Source organism: Oncorhynchus masou, chromosome 28, assembly GCF_036934945.1.
Source record: "Oncorhynchus masou masou isolate Uvic2021 chromosome 28, UVic_Omas_1.1, whole genome shotgun sequence".
Lineage (NCBI taxonomy): Eukaryota > Metazoa > Chordata > Actinopteri > Salmoniformes > Salmonidae > Oncorhynchus > Oncorhynchus masou.
In genome coordinates, this window is record NC_088239.1 from 77,293,755 (window position 1) to 77,313,148 (window position 19,394).

Sequence of the window (19,394 nt, forward strand, 5' to 3'; positions counted from 1 at the left end):
ATACTTCACCCTATCAAGGCTTGATCTAGCCTGGTTGAAGCAGACTGACGTGAGCGTTCAGTCCAGTTTAACCAGGCTAGGCTTGTGAGTAAATCACTGATGAGAGTTAAGTGCCTGGTCCAAAGGCTTCGGCAGTAGAAGGGGCTGCCAACTGTTACACACAGAGCCACAGCTGTGACTTGAATGCAGGACAGGAGTGGTATCCTGTCCACTGAACAGCTTATCATTTGATGCCGCTCTCGTCCACTGGAACCAGCCCCAAGCTCATTTAACACACTGTAACACATACTGTAGCACACTGACAAGTAATTTAATGGGAGATAGAGACAGCAACACTATGCCATAGTGGGATTGACTGGGAAAGGCTTACAGTATAACCTCGTTTATCACTTTATCTCATCGTTCCAGAGCCTCCAAATATTGTAGTGAATAGGGAGGATAGCCGATATGAACCGAAAGACCTCGACACACTAGACTCTGGGCCTCTTTGCAGGGTGATATGCAGACCTGGAGTGGCTTATTCTGTGGGCTGCAACTTGTAAAAAACATAGCAGAAACATAGCTCTTTATTCTAGTTGAGAGAGGGGCATGTATGTTCTACACAATACATTTTCTACAACATTCTGTAACATTGAATGCTCCTGAATAAGCCTATGACTGTGTCCCAGTATCCACGCTATGTATAAGCCCCATGACTGTGTCCCAGTATCCACGCTATGTATAAGCCCCATGACTGTTCCCAGTGTCCACGCTATGTATAAGCCCCATGACTGTGTCCCAGTATCCACGCTATGTATAAGCCCCATGACTGTGTCCCAGTATCCACACTATGTATAAGCCCCATGACTGTGTCCCAGTATCCACGCTATGTATAAGCCCCATGACTGTGTCCCAGTATCCACACTATGTATAAGCCCCATGACTGTGTCCCAGTATCCACACTATGTATAAGCCCCATGACTGTGTCCCAGTATCCACACTATGTATAAGCCCCATGACTGTTCCCAGTGTCCACGCTATGTATAAGCCCCATGACTGTGTCCCAGTATCCACGCTATGTATAAGCCCCATGACTGTGTCCCAGGATCCACACTATGTATAAGCCCCATGACTGTGTCCCAGTATCCACACTATGTATAAGCCCCATGACTGTGTCCCAGTATCCACACTATGTATAAGCCCCATGACTGTGTCCCAGTATCCACACTATGTATAAGCCCCATGACTGTGTCCCAGTATCCACACTATGTATAAGCCCCATGACTGTGTCCCAGTATCCACGCTATGTATAAGCCCCATGACTGTTCCCAGTGTCCACACTATGTATAAGCCCCATGACTGTGTCCCAGTATCCACGCTATGTATAAGCCCCATGACTGTGTCCCAGTATCCACACTATGTATAAGCCCCATGACTGTTCCCAGTATCCACGATATGTATAAGCCCCATGACTGTGTCCCAGTATCCACACTATGTATAAGCCCCATGACTGTGTCCCAATATCCACGCTATGTATAAGCCCCATGACTGTTCCCAGTATCCACGCTATGTATAAGCCCCATGACTGTGTCCCAGTATCCACGCTATGTATAAGCCCCATGACTGTTCCCAGTATCCACGCTATGTATAAGCCCCATGACTGTTCCCAGTATCCACGCTATGTATAAGCCCCATGACTGTGTCCCAGTATCCACGCTATGTATAAGCCCCATGACTGTTCCCAGTGTCCACACTATGTATAAGCCCCATGACTGTTCCCAGTGTCCACACTATGTATAAGCCCCATGACTGTGTCCCAGTATCCACACTATGTATAAGCCCCATGACTGTGTCCCAGTATCCACGCTATGTATAAGCCCCATGACTGTTCCCAGTGTCCACACTATGTATAAGCCCCATTTACATTTACATTTAAGTCATTTAGCAGACGCTCTTATCCAGAGCGACTTACAAATTGGTGAATTCACCTTCTGACATCCAGTGGAACAGCCACTTTACAATAGTGCATCTAAATCATTAAGGGGGGGGTGGTGAGAAGGAATACTTATCCTATCCTAGGTATTCCTTGAAGAGGTGGGGTTTCAGGTGTCTCCGGAAGGTGGTGATTGACTCCGCTGTCCTGGCGTCGTGAGGGAGTTTGTTCCACCATTGGGGGGCCAGAGCAGCGAACAGTTTTGACTGGGCTGAGCGGGAACTGTACTTCCTCAATGGTAGGGAGGCGAGCAGGCCAGAGGTGGATGAACGCAGTGTCCTTGTTTGGGTGTAGGGCCTGATCAGAGCCTGGAGGTACTGCGGTGCCGTTCCCCTCACAGCTCCGTAGGCAAGCACCATGGTCTTGTAGCGGATGCGAGCTTCAACTGGAAGCCAGTGGAGAGAGCGGAGGAGCGGGGTGACGTGAGAGAACTTGGGAAGGTTGAACACCAGACGGGCTGCGGCGTTCTGGATGAGTTGTAGGGGTTTAATGGCACAGGCAGGGAGCCCAGCCAACAGCGAGTTGCAGTAATCCAGACGGGAGATGACAAGTGCCTGGATTAGGACCTGCGCCGCTTCCTGTGTGAGGCAGGGTCGTACTCTGCGGATGTTGTAGAGCATGAACCTACAGGAACGGGCCACCGCCATGATGTTGGTTGAGAACGACAGGGTGTTGTCCAGGATCACGCCAAGGTTCTTAGCGCTCTGGGAGGAGGACACAATGGAGTTGTCAACCGTGATGGCGAGATCATGGAACGGGCAGTCCTTCCCCGGGAGGAAGAGCAGCTCCGTCTTGCCGAGGTTCAGCTTGAGGTGGTGATCCGTCATCCACACTGATATGTCTGCCAGACATGCAGAGATGCGATTCGCCACCTGGTCATCAGAAGGGGGAAAGGAGAAGATTAATTGTGTGTCGTCTGCATAGCAATGATAGGAGAGACCATGTGAGGTTATGACAGAGCCAAGTGACTTGGTGTATAGCGAGAATAGGAGAGGGCCTAGAACAGAGCCCTGGGGGACACCAGTGGTGAGAGCGCGTGGCGAGGAGACAGATTCTCGCCACGCCACCTGGTAGGAGCGACCTGTCAGGTAGGACGCAATCCAAGCGTGGGCCGCGCCGGAGATGCCCAACTCGGAGAGGGTGGAGAGGAGGATCTGATGGTTCACAGTATCGAAGGCAGCCGATAGGTCTAGAAGGATGAGAGCAGAGGAGAGAGAGTTAGCTTTAGCAGTGCGGAGCGCCTCCGTGATGCAGAGAAGAGCAGTCTCAGTTGAGTGACTAGTCTTGAAACCTGACTGATTTGGATCAAGAAGGTCATTCTGAGAGAGATAGCGGGAGAGCTGGCCAAGGACGGCACGTTCAAGAGTTTTGGAGAGAAAAGAAAGAAGGGATACTGGTCTGTAGTTGTTGACATCGGAGGGATCGAGTGTAGGTTTTTTCAGAAGGGGTGCAACTCTCGCTCTCTTGAAGACGGGAGGGACGTAGCCAGCGGTCAGGGATGAGTTGATGAGCGAGGTGAGGTAAGGGAGAAGGTCCCCGGAAATGGTCTGGAGGAGAGAGGAGGGGATAGGGTCGAGCGGGCAGGTTGTTGGGCGGCCGGCCGTCACAAGAAGCGAGATTTCATCTGGAGAGAGAGGGGAGAAAGAGGTCAGAGCACAGGGTAGGGCAGTGTGAGCAGAACCAGCGGTGTCGTTTGACTTAGCAAACGAGGATCGGATGTCGTCGACCTTCTTTTCAAAATGGTTGACGAAGTCATCTGCAGAGAGGGAGGAGGGGGGAGGGGGAGGAGGATTCAGGAGGGAGGAGAAGGTGGCAAAGAGCTTCCTAGGGTTAGAGGCAGATGCTTGGAATTTAGAGTGGTAGAAAGTGGCTTTAGCAGCAGAGACAGAGGAGGAAAATGTAGAGAGGAGGGAGTGAAAGGATGCCAGGTCCGCAGGGAGGCGAGTTTTCCTCCATTTCCGCTCGGCTGCCCGGAGCTCTGTTCTGTGAGCTCGCAATGAGTCATCGAGCCACGGAGCGGGAGGGGAGGACCGAGCCGGCCTGGAGGATAGGGGACATAGAGAGTCAAAGGATGCAGAAAGGGAAGAGAGGAGGGTTGAGGAGGCAGAGTCAGGAGAAAGGTTGGAGAAGGTATGAGCAGAGGGAAGAGATGATAGGATGGAAGAGGAAAGAGTAGCGGGGAGAGAGAGCGAAGGTTGGGACGGCGCGATACCATCCGAGTAGGGGCAGTGTGGGAAGTGTTGGATGAGAGCGAGAGGGAAAAGGATACAAGGTAGTGGTCGGAGACTTGGAGGGGAGTTGCAGTGAGGTTAGTGGAAGAACAGCATCTAGTAAAGATGAGGTCAAGCGTATTGCCTGCCTTGTGAGTAGGGGGGGAAGGTGAGAGGGTGAGGTCAAAAGAGGAGAGGAGTGGAAAGAAGGAGGCAGAGAGGAATGAGTCAAAGGTAGACGTGGGGAGGTTAAAGTCGCCCAGGACTGTGAGAGGTGAGCCGTCCTCAGGAAAGGAGCTTATCAAGGCATCAAGCTCATTGATGAACTCTCCGAGGGAACCTGGAGGGCGATAAATGATAAGAATGTTAAGCTTGAAAGGGCTGGTAACTGTGACAGCATGGAATTCAAAGGAGGCGATAGATAGATGGGTAAGGGGAGAGAGAGAGAATGACCACTTGGGAGAGATGAGGATCCCGGTGCCACCACCCCGCTGACCAGAAGCTCTCGGGGTGTGCGAGAACACGTGGGCGGACGAAGAGAGAGCAGTAGGAGTAGCAGTGTTATCTGTGGTGATCCATGTTTCCGTCAGTGCCAGGAAGTCGAGGGACTGGAGGGAGGCATAGGCTGAGATGAACTCTGCCTTGTTGGCCGCAGATCGGCAGTTCCAGAGGCTACCGGAGACCAGGAACTCCACGTGGGTCGTGCGCGCTGGGACCACCAGATTAGGGTGGCCGCGGCCACGCGGTGTGGAGCGTTTGTATGGTCTGTGCAGAGAGGAGAGAACAGGGATAGATAGACACATAGTTAACAGGGTACAGAAGAGGCTACGCTAATGCAAAGGAGATTGGAATGACAAGTGGACTACACGTCTCGAATGTTCAGAAAGTTAAGCTTACGTAGCAAGAATCTTATTGACTAAAATGATTGAAATGATACAGTACTGCTGGAGTAGGCTAGCTGGTAGTGGCTGCGATGTTGACACTACACTAATCAAGTCGTTCCGTCGAGTGTAATAGTTTCTACAGTGCTGCTATTCGGGGGCTAGCTGGCTAGCTAGCAAGGTTGATTGCGTTCCGTTACTTTAAAAGAACGACAATAGCTGGCTGGCTAACCTAGAAAATCGCTCTAGGCTACACAATTGTCTTAGATACAAAGACGGCTATGTAGCTAGCTAGCTACGATCAAACAAAACAAACCGTTGTACTGTAATAGTTACTACAGTGCTGCTATTCGGGGCTAGCTGGCTAGCTACGTTAGAAGAACGACAATAGCTGGCCAGCTAACCTAGAAAATCGCTCTAGGCTACACAATTGTCTTAGATACAAAGACGGCTATGTAGCTAGCTAGCTACGATCAAACAAAACAAACCGTTGTACTGTAATAGTTACTACAGTGCTGCTATTCGGGGCTAGCTGGCTAGCTACGTTAGAAGAACGACAATAGCTGGCCAGCTAACCTAGAAAATCGCTCTAGACTACACAATTGTCTTAGATACAAAGACGGCTATGTAGCTGGCTAGCTACGATCAAACAAACGTTAAGGACGACAAATAGCTGGCTAGCTAACCTCGGTAAATTAAGATAATCACTCTAAGTCTACACACTCTAAACTGCACAATTATCTTGGATACGAAGACAACTATGTAGCTAGCTGACACTACGCTAATCGAGTCGTTCAGTAGAGTGTAATAGTTTCTACAGTGCTAGTGGACAGTGGATGTTAGCTAGCTGCTTAGCTAGCTGCTGGGCAGATACGTTAGGACGACGAAATACGATAATTATGCAATTGTCGTTGATACAAAGACGGCTATGTAGCTGGCTAAGAAGAAATTGCTAAGATTAGACAAATCAAACCGTTGTACTATAACGAAATGTAATGAAAAGTTATACTACCTGCGGACCGAAGTGTAGATGCGACCGCTCGCTCCAACCGGAACCGGAACAGAGCCCCATGACTGTGTCCCAGTATCCACGCTATGTATAAGCCCCATGACTGTGTCCCAGTATCCACACTATGTATAAGCCCCATGACTGTGTCCCAGTATCCACACTATGTATAAGCCCCATGACTGTGTCCCAGTATCCACACTATGTATAAGCCCCATGACTGTTCCCAGTGTCCACGCTATGTATAAGCCCCATGACTGTGTCCCAGTATCCACACTATGTATAAGCCCCATGACTGTGTCCCAGTATCCACACTATGTATAAGCCCCATGACTGTTCCCAGTATCCACGCTATGTATAAGCCCCATGACTGTGTCCCAGTATCCACACTATGTATAAGCCCCATGACTGTGTCCCAGTATCCACGCTATGTATAAGCCCCATGACTGTGTCCCAGTATCCACGCTATGTATAAGCCCCATGACTGTTCCCAGTGTCCACGCTATGTATAAGCCCCATGACTGTGTCCCAGTATCCACGATATGTATAAGCCCCATGACTGTTCCCAGTATCCACAATATGTATAAGCCCCATGACTGTGTCCCAGTATCCACGCTATGTATAAGCCCCATGACTGTTCCCAGTGTCCACGCTATGTATAAGCCCCATGACTGTGTCCCAGTATCCACACTATGTATAAGCCCCATGACTGTGTCCCAGTATCCACGCTATGTATAAGCCCCATGACTGTGTCCCAGTATCCACGCTATGTATAAGCCCCATGACTGTGTCCCAGTATCCACGCTATGTATAAGCCCCATGACTGTGTCCCAGTATCCACGATATGTATAAGCCCCATGACTGTTCCCAGTGTCCACGCTATGTATAAGCCCCATGACTGTGTCCCAGTATCCACGATATGTATAAGCCCCATGACTGTACCCAGTATCCACGATATGTATAAGCCCCATGACTGTTCCCAGTATCCACAATATGTATAAGCCCCATGACTGTTCCCATACCCACACTAGAACACTACTTAGAATGAACCAATGTATTTGCCATGCATTTTAATGCTAGCCTGTGTGTTAGTGTGGATACTGGCACAAAGCCAGTGTCTCCATAGGATTAAGTAGAGTAGGTGAGTGAGTGAGGGTCTAGGAGGCAGTAAGGGATAAATGAAACTTCAGAGGAATCTCCACCTCGCTTATCAACGACACTCAGGCTTATCTAGGCACAACAGTGCTTTCACTGTGTGACTAGGTCCTATTCACTGACAAGAATTGCATTTCATGCTCTTGTTTTTGAAGACTTAGTCCAGTCAGATTCAAAGCTGTCATCGCAATAAGCGAGTTAGCATGGTCTAATATTTAGAAGTTAGCTTAGCTATGTCAGTTAATTTTAAACTGTGATGTCCACACCCAGTGCTTAACAGCTCTCTGAGTAGTTAATAGTTTGCAGTATTTCAAAACATACAGCCTACAGAATGTCGACATGGGTCATCATTCACAATTTATAGGATATTCTCACATGCAGATGTCCTTAACGTTCACTGTGTCACTGTCCTTGTCTAATTTTATTCTGGTGTACAAGTTTAAGGCAGGAGAGTCCATTTAAAAAAAAAAAAAATTCTAATGCACTTTGACGGTCTTTCCCAAAAGCATGACTCAGAATATGTTTACATCCTTTTCTCCACCATGGGTACTTGAGTCAAATAGTTTTACATTGAGTGACTGATTTACAAAGAATGACAAAAGTCTAAAGAAAGTACCATGAGTAAAGTGTTCCTGAAAGTCGATCAACAATGATTAATGTTCCTGTTTTGGAGGTCTGACTCGTCATTACTATTGTCTCCTGCTACGGTCATAGTTAGTCTCTTGCCTCAATTGGTCAAACCTTGTGACATGGTTGGAGATCACAGGTTCTCACAGGGGAAACATTCTGTTGCTGCACCGTGGCTTTGAAATGTAGCTTATGGCATTAACGAGAGCTGCTGTAGTCCACCCTGGCATGGGTTGCCTCGCTCCTATGCCTTGACGATGAGGTCAACAACAACATGTGAGGTCACCCAGTGCCAAACCACAACTTTTCAAAGCACATTGGTCCTGACCTGGAAAATGGCTACCCAAAAAGGTGGAGTGAGGGGCACACCGGGGTGGAGCAAGTTACCATTCAAGGTGTGTGTGTGTGTGTGTGTGTGTGTGTGTGTGTGTGTGCAAAACAAATCAGTCAATGAAGTTTTGTTTTCTGCATTTGCAACCTTAGTTGCAGGTTTGCAACTTAGGTGTATTTACAGTACATCTCACAACCACTATCTATCTCCACACCCACTTAAAGCATCTATAAGGGTCTACAGTAGGCTTATGTTTCCATGGGTTGTCTGCACACCAGGTTGAATGAATGACGCAACAGGAAGTGGTTTGACATTTTTCACTGACAGTTGAACAAATACGCAACACCACCCACAGAGTGCCAAGGAGGCTCTGCTTCCTCTGTATCCAAACACAATGTGAAACAACTGTGTTCTTGCCCTTCCCTATCATATGTCTGTACCAAATACTATTCTAAATCATTTTAAATACTTTAGCTGTTCTTGATTGAACTTGCCAAGCACAATGGAACCAATGGAAAAGTCCAGAAAGTGAAAACCCCACCCACTTGACACTTCAGGCATGCTAAAGCAAACGCTCAAAGTATTTGAAAGATTTCAAATAGTATTTGAACCCAGGTCTCATCCCTACCACTTCTCCATCATTTAGATTTTTACACCCACTCACAAACAGTTGAGTTGTGTAATCTGATAGGCATTGTGAAGAATTTAAAAAGTCGCTATCCTGTTGTCTCACTGGTCCTAGTCAGGAAGAGTTCATTGGCATGGTTGAATGTACAATACTGAAAGCTCTATCTGTATCCAATAGCATGTCATTCACATTTCTTTGTACTGTAATAGGGAGTGCCAGAATTATAGTGCGTGGTTCCAGGGCATAAGATCATTATCTGAAAGGAACGTCCTCTGTGGACGTGTTAACAACGTGTCTAGTAATATTACGTCTTCTCTAAAGCTCTTTAGCGAAAACTCTCGGGGAAAACCAGCTGAAGGGCTCTACTGTCTCAGCTGTATACAGATATAAAGATGCCATTGTTTATCGTTTGCTGCTAGTTTACAGTTAAACCCCTTGTGTTATGTACGTGTCTTGTTTAATGTTGATTAATTGCTATGCTGGCATACGGATGCATTTCAATAGGGTTCGGTTGCATAATTAGGTAGCTTCAAATGTTTATAATTAACATCTTTGTTTATAATGTGTCTTGTTTAATTTACATGCTATCATATGGATGTGTTTAGTGTGGTTACGTTGTATGCTTAGTTAGCTACAAATATGGTGAGTTATATTTAATCATTGTTCAACCAACCACATCTTTAGCCTGCAACACTGGGTATTGTTGTCAGTGTGGCCTTCCTCCAATCTGCTGCGTTGACAGAATGTTTACCTGAACACCAGACATATGACCTTAGCCGCATTGATGCAAATTAGTTTTGTGTTGACATCATTGTTTAGTTGTGTTGTCGCAGTCACCCTCTGTCTGTTTTCACTTTCCCTAGTTGTTCGGTGCGGTCTGGAATAGCTGAACTAGGACGCGGTTAATGCCGGCGCACTGAATAGACGGACATCTGTGTTTAGTCTGTGGCAGTTGGAATGTGATCGCTGTCTTCGCATGTTCATTTTTGTGGTAAATATCAACACAAGCTAGAGGGATTTGTACATTCCTTTAATAAGCGAGTAAGCATTAAGAGAAAACATTGACAGATCCCAAACATCTAATCTCTCAATACATTCAATCAAAAACGTAGAATATATTAAGACACTGCCTTTTGTTTATTTTGAGTGTGGTATGTTATGTTAGTGTTACTCTGTTTGGAGTAGTAAAGAAACATAGGTTGTACAGACTACTATTAATTCTTCTTCTGTATAGTTTTTAATCTATCCTCTGTCACAGGGAAGCAAGGAGATCTATACAGATTAGTAAAGCCTCCGTCATTTGAGAGTGGTTTTATACTAATAACCTATATAGATCTCCAGCACCTCAAGAGAGATAACCTTTAGTATAATTTTAACAGAAACATGGTCGGGAGGCCCTGCATATTACAGTAGGTCAAACAATGACTGGCATGTCTAACAATATTGATGTAACACAGGAAATGGAAAGGATTCTACTTGACTATGGACTATAGTTGACTGAATGTTCTCAGGTGAACTTTACTAATTTCATATCTTAGTAATTACTACACCACAAAATATAGCTTTTAACAAAGGTAGATAGACCTATTCAGCAAATCACATTTTTTTATTGGTCACACATATTTAGCACATGTTATTGCGGGTGTAGCGAAATGCTGGTGTAGTGGCAGATTCAAAGCATTGAGTTTGACCTTCAGGATTTCACACCAAAAGAAGATACTGTATTCAATCCCATTGTTCCACCTGTATGTATGACGCATCAACACACACACTTTATGATGCTTGAAACCCTTGTCAATATCACTGTATCTCTCCCTTCCTCTACTCCAGACAGATGATGCTCAGTAACCAAGCCAGACGCCAATGAAAGATAACCGTCTGCTGCCATGACGACCAGTCGCTGCACTCTGTTGCCGGAGGTGCTGCCAGAGCGTTCTGACTCTGCCCACACAGGGAGTTGCTTGAGCGACAGGGACTTTGATCCAATGGGTAGCCTGGACTACCCAACAGAGCCTGACCTCCCAGGAAAAGCAATGGAAGAGCAGAGCAGTCCGGCCAATGGAGAGCCGCAGTACTACATGCAAGTGTCTGCCAAGGATGGGCAGCTGCTGTCACCTATCGTGGGAGCGTACGCCAAACAGAGGTATGGACCTGCCAATCATGGATGGAATAGAGTTTTGTACGAGTGTGGAGGGGGGGGGGGTTGGTGGGGGTCAGAGGTAAAGTGAAGCTAGTTTTAAAAATATACCCAAATATAACCAAACACGTTTTCTGAATGGTAACAAATCAAGTGCCTCTCAAAAGGATTTCCCCCCTCTATCTGTCTGGGATGTCCTTCTTGTTCTCTGTGCAGTGAAAGAGGACTATATAGATCCTACAGATGAGTAACTATGGCTTCAGACAGCTACATAACTTACATACCAATCACACTAACTGGCCCTGTGGGGTAAATGTCTGTACATTTGAAACACAACAAATGTCCTGTTCTGGCCGGATGGTGCAAAGTCTAAATTTAGCACCTTGATTAGCATGTATGCCTGACGGGACTCTGTCACTCACACACACACACTATGGGAGACAAAGGGGGGCTTTAGCGGCAACAGCTGCAGTCATGCAGACTGGGTCACAACTGTTAGCCCCCCCCCCCCAAAGCCCTCTTGATAATCAGCCTGTGGCATAGAGCCAGCTAGCATAGGGTAGCTTAGCTTAGAGATAGATAGCATAGTAGCAAAGCAGTAGCTAGCATAGATTGGCATACAGTAGAGCTGGTAGCATACATTATAGAATTGGGATCAACTTAATTTGCTACCTATTACAGAATAAATATTACAGAATAAATTGCCATGGTAGCTACAATCTACAATGTATTATTTAATAAATACTGATTGAAGAGTATGTGCTATCCGAGTCCAAGGTCTACTTGTGCCGTCTTTCCAACTCTATGTCTGGCCATTGGCAAGACAACACAAACAGATCTGGGACCAGGTTATAAATATGTATTTCTGTCATATATGTCTAATATAAACTAAATCAACAAACATTATCGCCATAGATGTTTATTAGTTGTTTTCGTATCCAGTGACGTTGTCGTCATGTTTGTTCTGTTGATGATCAACATGGAAAAACAATTTCCAGATTAGGTTTAAAGGCTTTTATTACTTCAAAGTGCTCTAGCAAAATCTTATTATTAATTCATTTGTCTGACAAGATGATGTTCATTCTGTTGTGTTAGTTATTGGCAGCGACGAATGTTTATGTTCAAGGGGAGGTTTGTTGAGTGAGGGGCTCATTCATTCCATCAAAGACATCGGCTTAGTTTCCTGATGAAATCAAGGCGATCAACAACCCAACATAATCATTATCCAGATTAGAGGATTAGATGCCATATAGGAGATTGGTGAATCATAGATTACAGTCCATATAGTAAATGAAAGTAATAATCCTCCTTGCATATGTTGTTTTAATCCAGAAAATGTTTGATTTGAGTCTGTAATCTAAGAGATGTACTGTATGTATGCATAGTACAGAGACAGAATAGACAGGGTATTCTAACAATGTGTGACAGCGTCAAATTACACCAACTCCTTCCCAGGGTTTTGTTATTTAACCAGCTAGTTTTCTATCCACTGAAATATTGACCTGATATTTTTGAAAACCTCTATTCAGTGAATTGTGATGTCCAATCTTAGTTGTTATTGTTCTCAGAAAGGGGGAAGGGTGGATACCTAGTCAGTTGTCTAACTGAATGCCTTCAACTGAAATGTGTCTTCCGCATTTAACCTAATCTCTGAATCAGAGAGGTGCGGGGGCTGCCTTAATCGACATGCATGTCTTCAGCGCCCGGGGAACCGTGGGTTAACTGCCTTACTCAGGGGCAGAAAGACAGATTTTTACCTTGTCAGCTTGGGGATTCAATCAGGCAACCTTCCGGTTACTGGCACAATGCTCTAACCACTAGGCTACCTGCCCAGATACTTAGACAGATGCTATTGTTCTCAGAAAGGGGGAAGTAGGATCCCTAGTCAGTTGTTATTATTCTCAGAAAGGGGGAAGTAGGATCCCTAGTCAGTTGTTATTGTTCTCAGAAAGGGGGAAGTAGGATCCCTAGTCAGCTGTTATTGTTCTCAGAAAGGGGGAAGGGGAATACCTAGTCAGTTGCACAACTGAATGCATTCAGCTGTGTCTTCTGCATTTAACCCAACCCCTCTGAATCAGAGAGGTGCGGGGTGCTGCCTTAATCAACGTCCACGTCATCAGCGCACGGGGAGCAGTTGTGTTGGGGGTTAATTTCCTTGCTCAAGGGTGGAACGGCACATTTTTCCACCTGCGGTCCCAAGCTTCAAGGGGGAACAGAAAACACCAGCCTGTGAAAACATCAGCGTATCTAAAGACAATTTCTTTCTGTTCCTCTTTTCCTCACCTCGTTCCATATCGCCGAAGCCCCCTGCCTGAGCGGCCCATGTGTCGGATCTGTCATGACGGAGGGGGTCAGGAGGAGCTGCTCTCCCCCTGTGAGTGTGCAGGGACCCTGGGTACCATCCACCGGAGCTGCCTGGAGCACTGGCTCTCTGCCTCTGGCACCAGCGCATGTGAGCTCTGCCACTACCAGTTCACTGTACAGAGGAAGAACCGGCCACTGATGGAGGTACAGTATACAGACGCATAAATACACACATGCACACACAAAATGCAGCATGTAAATAAACCATTGTCATAATCACATGCTATCCATACACATACTGTGCATGGCCCTTCTGTCTCCATCTGTCCACATAATCCCAACAAACACATATATGTTTGTCCGCGCTGGGCTTAAAACCAGGCCTAGGGCCTGTCCTGTTTTTCCATGTTACATCAAAACAACATGCCAAAGGATTTTCTTGGCTCTTGCTATCTTTTAGGAAGAACACAGTCTAGTAAATTTGTCATTTATAGTTATATGCTGTGGTGTGAAGTTTGGTCTATATGCACAGATGGAATATGAAGTGAAGGGGGTTGAAGACACTTTGGGCTTCTGGTAAACATTCCATGACACTTCACACACCCCACTTCCTCTACATTCTCAGCAGGTACACTAGTTGTCAACCAATCCTCCATGTTACTGTGGGTTATATCATCACACTGATGTTACTGTGTGTCTTATTAGCAATGTAACAGTTAAAAGTCTTTCAGGGGTGAGTTTCCCAAAAGCTCTTAAATCGCAAAATAATTGTCAACACATAGCAAAAACACCTTGTCATCTGTCCTCTGTAAATTAATACTGCAAGTGAATGAATAAATCAACTCCAAATGAGTTTTGGTTCTCGTGGTAATAAGTAAGCTCACTGCTAATATCGGTTGTATTTATGAATTTCTTTACCCCTCATTTCCCCTTTTATTTGGAGAAGATTTCACCCCATATTTTAGTGGAATTAATTCGACCACAATAATAATAATGTGTGTGTGTTAGTGTCCTCTCTCCACAATAATCTCTAGCTAACATGTTATTACCCCCTAGCATCTCCTCCATACTTTCTGCATCAGGACACTGCCTCCATATATAATATATAATTGGATAGCGGTGGTGCAAAGTGGTTGTTTGGTGGCAATTACATCCGTACCATGCATACCATGGTAGCATTTCTCATCAGACCTGGGTTCAACAACTATTCCAAAACGTTCAAATACTTTGATCGTTTTCTTAAACCTGTATGGTGTGCCGAATTGGTGGGATTTGCGATTTTGGGACAGTTCTATCTATTGGTTCCACTGTGCTAGGTGAGCTCAATCAAGCACAGCTGAAGTAACTGAAACAATTTAAAATCGTATTTGAACCCAGGTCTGATTCCTCATGAATATAATATCATCTATATATCGTGCCTCATCGTCTGGATCATAAAGAGAGCTTTGTTCCATGAGGTTTTGAGGATGCACCAGGATTTTTATTTTATATTCGTGGAGCCATAGACTTTTAATATTGACAAACCACAGACATTGTGGGTTGGTTTGCGATTGAATTTCTCGTTATGTTCAGGAGAAGTCTACTTTCCAAATATTTGAAGAATGGGCTTTATTTAAAGATGAACTCTGGAACTTTTGTATAATTTCATCCAGTAGTTTTGAAAATGACGCTCACGAGCCAAAAGTGTTCCCTGGTTTTTGTGTACTATGTCATCAATCAAATTGTGCAATATGTTGTCTATTTCGTATGATATGTTACGCCCCGAAAATCAAACAAATGTTGAACTATATGTTACCAATTTGTTGTGCTTAAGATCCTGGCGTGCATCTTTAATATACTGAAACCAAATATATTTTTGGGTAGTTGGCAATCCAAGCTAGCTGTCTATCAAAGCAAAGCGCATGTTGCTTTGGAATAGAGGTTGTATGAGGGAGAAAATGGCATAGCTAAATCAGCAAGGCATCATTTGGTTGGCTCTAGCCCAACCTAGCCCAGTCCCCGAAGACCTGACTGGCATCCCGTTTTAGAGTAAATCCAGTTACACTCTCCTATCTCAACATATTGCTATAAAACTCAGTTAGCAATTTTCTTCTAGCAATACACTGTTCCTGTTAGCTGGAAGACCATAAAACAATATACTGGTGTTAGCTGAGCAAATATAGAATTTACTGTCACAAAACCTCGAGAACCCAAGGGTGGTTACCAGAGCCCTATACTACAGTACATACCTGGTTTGAGGAATTAGCGAGGTAACTTGGTCAATTGAGTTCAACTCGGGATAACCAATACCAAGAAAGTGGCTCATATTTTAGCCAGGTACATTTCTATGGCAATGAATCCTCCTGGGTAGGCTAACTCCATTTATCCTGAATTAAGTGTTGAGTCGCGAGCTGAGGAACAATGAAATCAGATTCCCTCCCTCTCGCAAAGATTGCGTCATCACCCCCTTCATTTGAGAAAGACAAGTGACAAAATATTTTATTGATCAATCAATCAAATGCTTTTTTGGTGTGTTAAAAAATAACATTGTTAAAATACCTATCACGTTACACATTTAGTGTCGATGCACGCGCATCATTTTCATGACGTTGTCAGCCAACCCGTCTATAAAGACTTCAACAAGCTTATTTCACATAGCCTGTTGAACTTTATTTAATTTTGATTTCGGCACAAATGAAAATGTGGCATTGACTCGCCCATTGATTGATGTTTCGGTTGTCAACAAACGTGACATTTTCTTTCCTCTCTCCGTCTCTAGTGGGTGCGTAACCCGGGCCTGCGCCAGGAAAAACGGACGCTGTTCGGCGACATGGTGTGCTTCCTGCTCATCACGCCTCTGGCCACAATCTCCGGGTGGCTGTGTCTGCGGGGGGCCGTGGACCACCTGCACTTTTCCAGCCGCCTGGAGGCGGTGGGCCTCATCGCCCTCACCGTGGCCCTCTTCACCATCTACCTCTTCTGGACCCTGGTGAGTGGTGGAGGGTGACAGCCAGTACATCTCAGCAGAGGTCAGACTGATTTTGGGTGTTTCTTGTGCATTTTGCGTAAATTCGTTCCTGTTTTCCCTTGGATGTGTCTGTGATGCAAAACCCTTGCACAGATACATCGCATTATTCACAAATGCCTCATAAGGAGTCACATACAAGCCATTTGACTGGTAAAAAAACCAATCTAACAAGTATAAACATTAGTTGACTCTCTGGATCCTCCATTCCTATTGTGTATACTGTAGGATCCTCTTTTCAGGGTGCTATGCAGGAAATAGGAATGCAACCCTGGGAATTTAGCACTTTTAGTCAGCTACTTGGTTTGCTCATGGTAAAAGATGCCGTTATGCACAGATCTGGGATCAGCTTACCTTGTCCCAATTCTAGACATTACTCAACACAAAACCAACGTCAGACCAGTTTCTAGTGCAGGGATGGGCAACTGCAGGGATGGGGGTGAGGATCACAAAAAATCTGAACTCATCATGAGGGGCTGCAGTTGTTTGCGGGTCTTCGTACCCCAGATAGCTGGCTGCTAGACTAATTTACCAATCTGAAAGTTAGCTGACATTGGTTAATTGAGTGACTATCAGTGACTGACATAAAATAAACTGCTGACGCACAACCAAATTTCACCTTGTGTATTGTACTATTCTAACTTGGTAAATTGAGACTGCGTTTTTTTTAAATGGATTGATCAGAGGGCCTTCAAAAGGGGCGGTCGCATGTGTAACAGTATAACTTTAGACCGTCCCCTCGCCCATCAACAACTGCACACATCAACAACTGACACCCACGAAGCATCGTTACCCATCGCCCCACAAAAGCCGCGGCCCTTGCAGAGCAAGGGGAACTACTACTTCAAGGTCTCAGAGCAAGTGACGTCACCGATTGAAACGCTATTTTGCGCGGACACCGCTAACTAGGTAGCCATTTCACATCCGTTACACATGCAGCCTGCCAGCTGTCCATCTTTGGTCTAGGGGCTTTAAAAAATAAAAAAAAGTTTTGAAACATTTAACCATTATTTAACTAGTCAAGTCAGTTAAGAACAAATTCTTATTTACAATGACAGCCTACCAGGGAACAGTAGGTTAACTGCCTTGTTCAGGGGTAGAATGACAGATTTTTTCCTTGTCAGCTCAGGGATTAGATTCAACAACCTTTCGGTTACTGGCCCAACACACTAACCAGTAGGCTATCTGCCGCCCCAACAGCTTCCTCTTCCACTTGTTTGGGCTTGCATAATGCATTACAGTAATGGGCACAGTATATACAGTATTTAAACCTGAATTTGCCTCTCTCTACCACAGGTGTCGCTCAGGTATCACTGTCGACTGTACAACGAATGGCGGCAGACCAATCAGAGGGTGGTGCTTCTCCTCCCCAGGTCACATGGTGAACCGTCTGCTCCGCCCTCTTCACGAGGCCCATCTCGTGAAAAATGGCCATCCAAAGAGACTATTGTCTGAGCAGCCCTTTCTTCAAAAGCCATGAAAGAGAAACACTGAGGAAGAATGGGGATAGTTCCATAGGCACCAGAACAGTATTTGCTTCTGATGCCCTCCAGTGCTGAACTTTGAATTGCCCACATGTCATTAATGGGCACCTAGGAATGGTTTAAACACACATTTACTAAGGCGGTGGAGTTACTGTACAACAGAGACCTTCTCTACGGTGAAGCATCCATTTTGGACTCAAAATGCAGCATAACATCCCACCACTGCCACCAATATGTCATACAGGGATGGACAGGTACATTTGTTGATATAGAAGTGGTGGAGTGCGTAGTTGGTCATAAAGCATTTGGACTGAAGGACAGCCAGGAAAAGTTTGCCACTGTGACCATATGCTGTGATTGTTGTTTTCTGCACTTCACAGGAGTCACCATTGTCTGGTTCATATAACATACCAACATAAACCTGTGTATAGTATTACTATATTAGTCACATTCTACCAATCAACAAATCAAAGCTCAGAGTGTAAATAAATACTTCAACTACTTCAGTATTTTACATAGTATTAAACTCTTACCTTTAAATGTATGGGTATCTGTGCCTCAAACCAAGGTCATGTTCATTATGCACCAGATAACTTACTGAAACAGTGGGGGACTACACTCATTTTTCATTCTATTTCAAAAGTATTTAAAACGTTTCACTACGGTGTGCCCGTTTCACTACGGTGTGCACGTTCCAACTTAAGACAGGCTTTGTGGAGTGTTAAACAGGGCATAGGTTGATGTAGGCCTATACTAGCTGCTCAGTCTTTCTTTGCAAGTCCTCCCCTTAGATAAGAACAACATTAATAGTTGAAGTACATTGAGGTTGACCTTAACACAAAAGGGACATTTTGAATTAATTTATATTTTGGCTACAAAGTAGTTGTGTGTGAAAATACAATATTGGTCTCAGTTGAGAACTGGTTGACTGTGGTATATGTTAGTTTCAGTCATTCACTTCACTTACAAATAGCTGTGTTTGTTATACATCCCATCTTTGACTCACGAGTGGTCATGTGTCATTGTGTTAATGTTCTTTTGTTCAAGGATTTTGTAGTCGCTGCCTTGTAAAGTATTCTGTGATAGTTCTCTTCCTAGAAATGGTTGTATAGCCTAGCCAAGACTATTCAGGTTGATCAGAAGGGCCAAAAACACTTAGATTTTCTGTCTAGAGAACTTGTTATACCAGATGCATTAACCTATCAAAGTATTGTTTTTTTGTTTTTTTTTTAAATCTGAGTACCTGGTGCACTTATTTAACTCTTCAGCATCTTCATTTGATTAAATTTCAGGCTTCACTTTGAGCTTGTTGGTGAAGTGGAATAAACTTCCGTTATGTTTGTGTGTGTCGGTGTGGCAGTTTGATCAAATGTATTCTCTCTTATCAGCGGTTTCCAATAAAAATATGAACTTAAAGACTCCGGAGCTGTTCTAAATGTTACATTTCCATTAAAGTAGAAGTGATTAACTGAACCAGCTCACATAACCATCCTTCCAGATAGTGTCAGATTGGTAACCTTAACGCATACTCCGATTTGAACATGCAAGGAGTATTACTTGACTTTCATAAAGCATTAAATGAATACAATTAAGTACCAAGCCATAGAAAAGGATAGGATACTGTTCTCTATTCAAGAGAAATAAGATTACATTGA

The 19,394-nt window shown here is 44.7% G+C and overlaps 1 protein-coding gene and 1 long non-coding RNA gene across 3 annotated transcripts in view; one reads left to right on the plus strand and one right to left on the minus strand.

The window, feature by feature from the left end:
* Nucleotides 1–19,155, plus strand: part of LOC135518330 (E3 ubiquitin-protein ligase MARCHF3-like) — a 28,938-nt gene extending 9,783 nt beyond the window's left edge. Inside the window, exons 2-6 of one of the 2 annotated variants that reach the window (XM_064943429.1) lie at nucleotides 9,674–9,801; nucleotides 10,641–10,953; nucleotides 13,251–13,455; nucleotides 16,010–16,219; nucleotides 17,552–19,155. In XM_064943429.1, the coding sequence (XP_064799501.1) occupies nucleotides 10,697–10,953; nucleotides 13,251–13,455; nucleotides 16,010–16,219; nucleotides 17,552–17,710 (831 nt within the window). In that variant the 5' untranslated portion in view covers nucleotides 9,674–9,801; nucleotides 10,641–10,696 and the 3' untranslated portion in view covers nucleotides 17,711–19,155. The remainder of the gene's footprint in view (nucleotides 1–9,673; nucleotides 9,802–10,640; nucleotides 10,954–13,250; nucleotides 13,456–16,009; nucleotides 16,220–17,551) is intronic. The other variant, XM_064943428.1, reaches the window with a different exon arrangement.
* Nucleotides 10,640–13,255, minus strand: LOC135518332 (uncharacterized). Its single transcript, XR_010452142.1, has 2 exons — nucleotides 12,958–13,255; nucleotides 10,640–11,911 (listed from the first exon to the last, which is right to left on the minus strand). It is a non-coding gene; the product is annotated as an uncharacterized LOC135518332 (long non-coding RNA).
* Nucleotides 19,156–19,394: the final 239 nt, after the last annotated feature.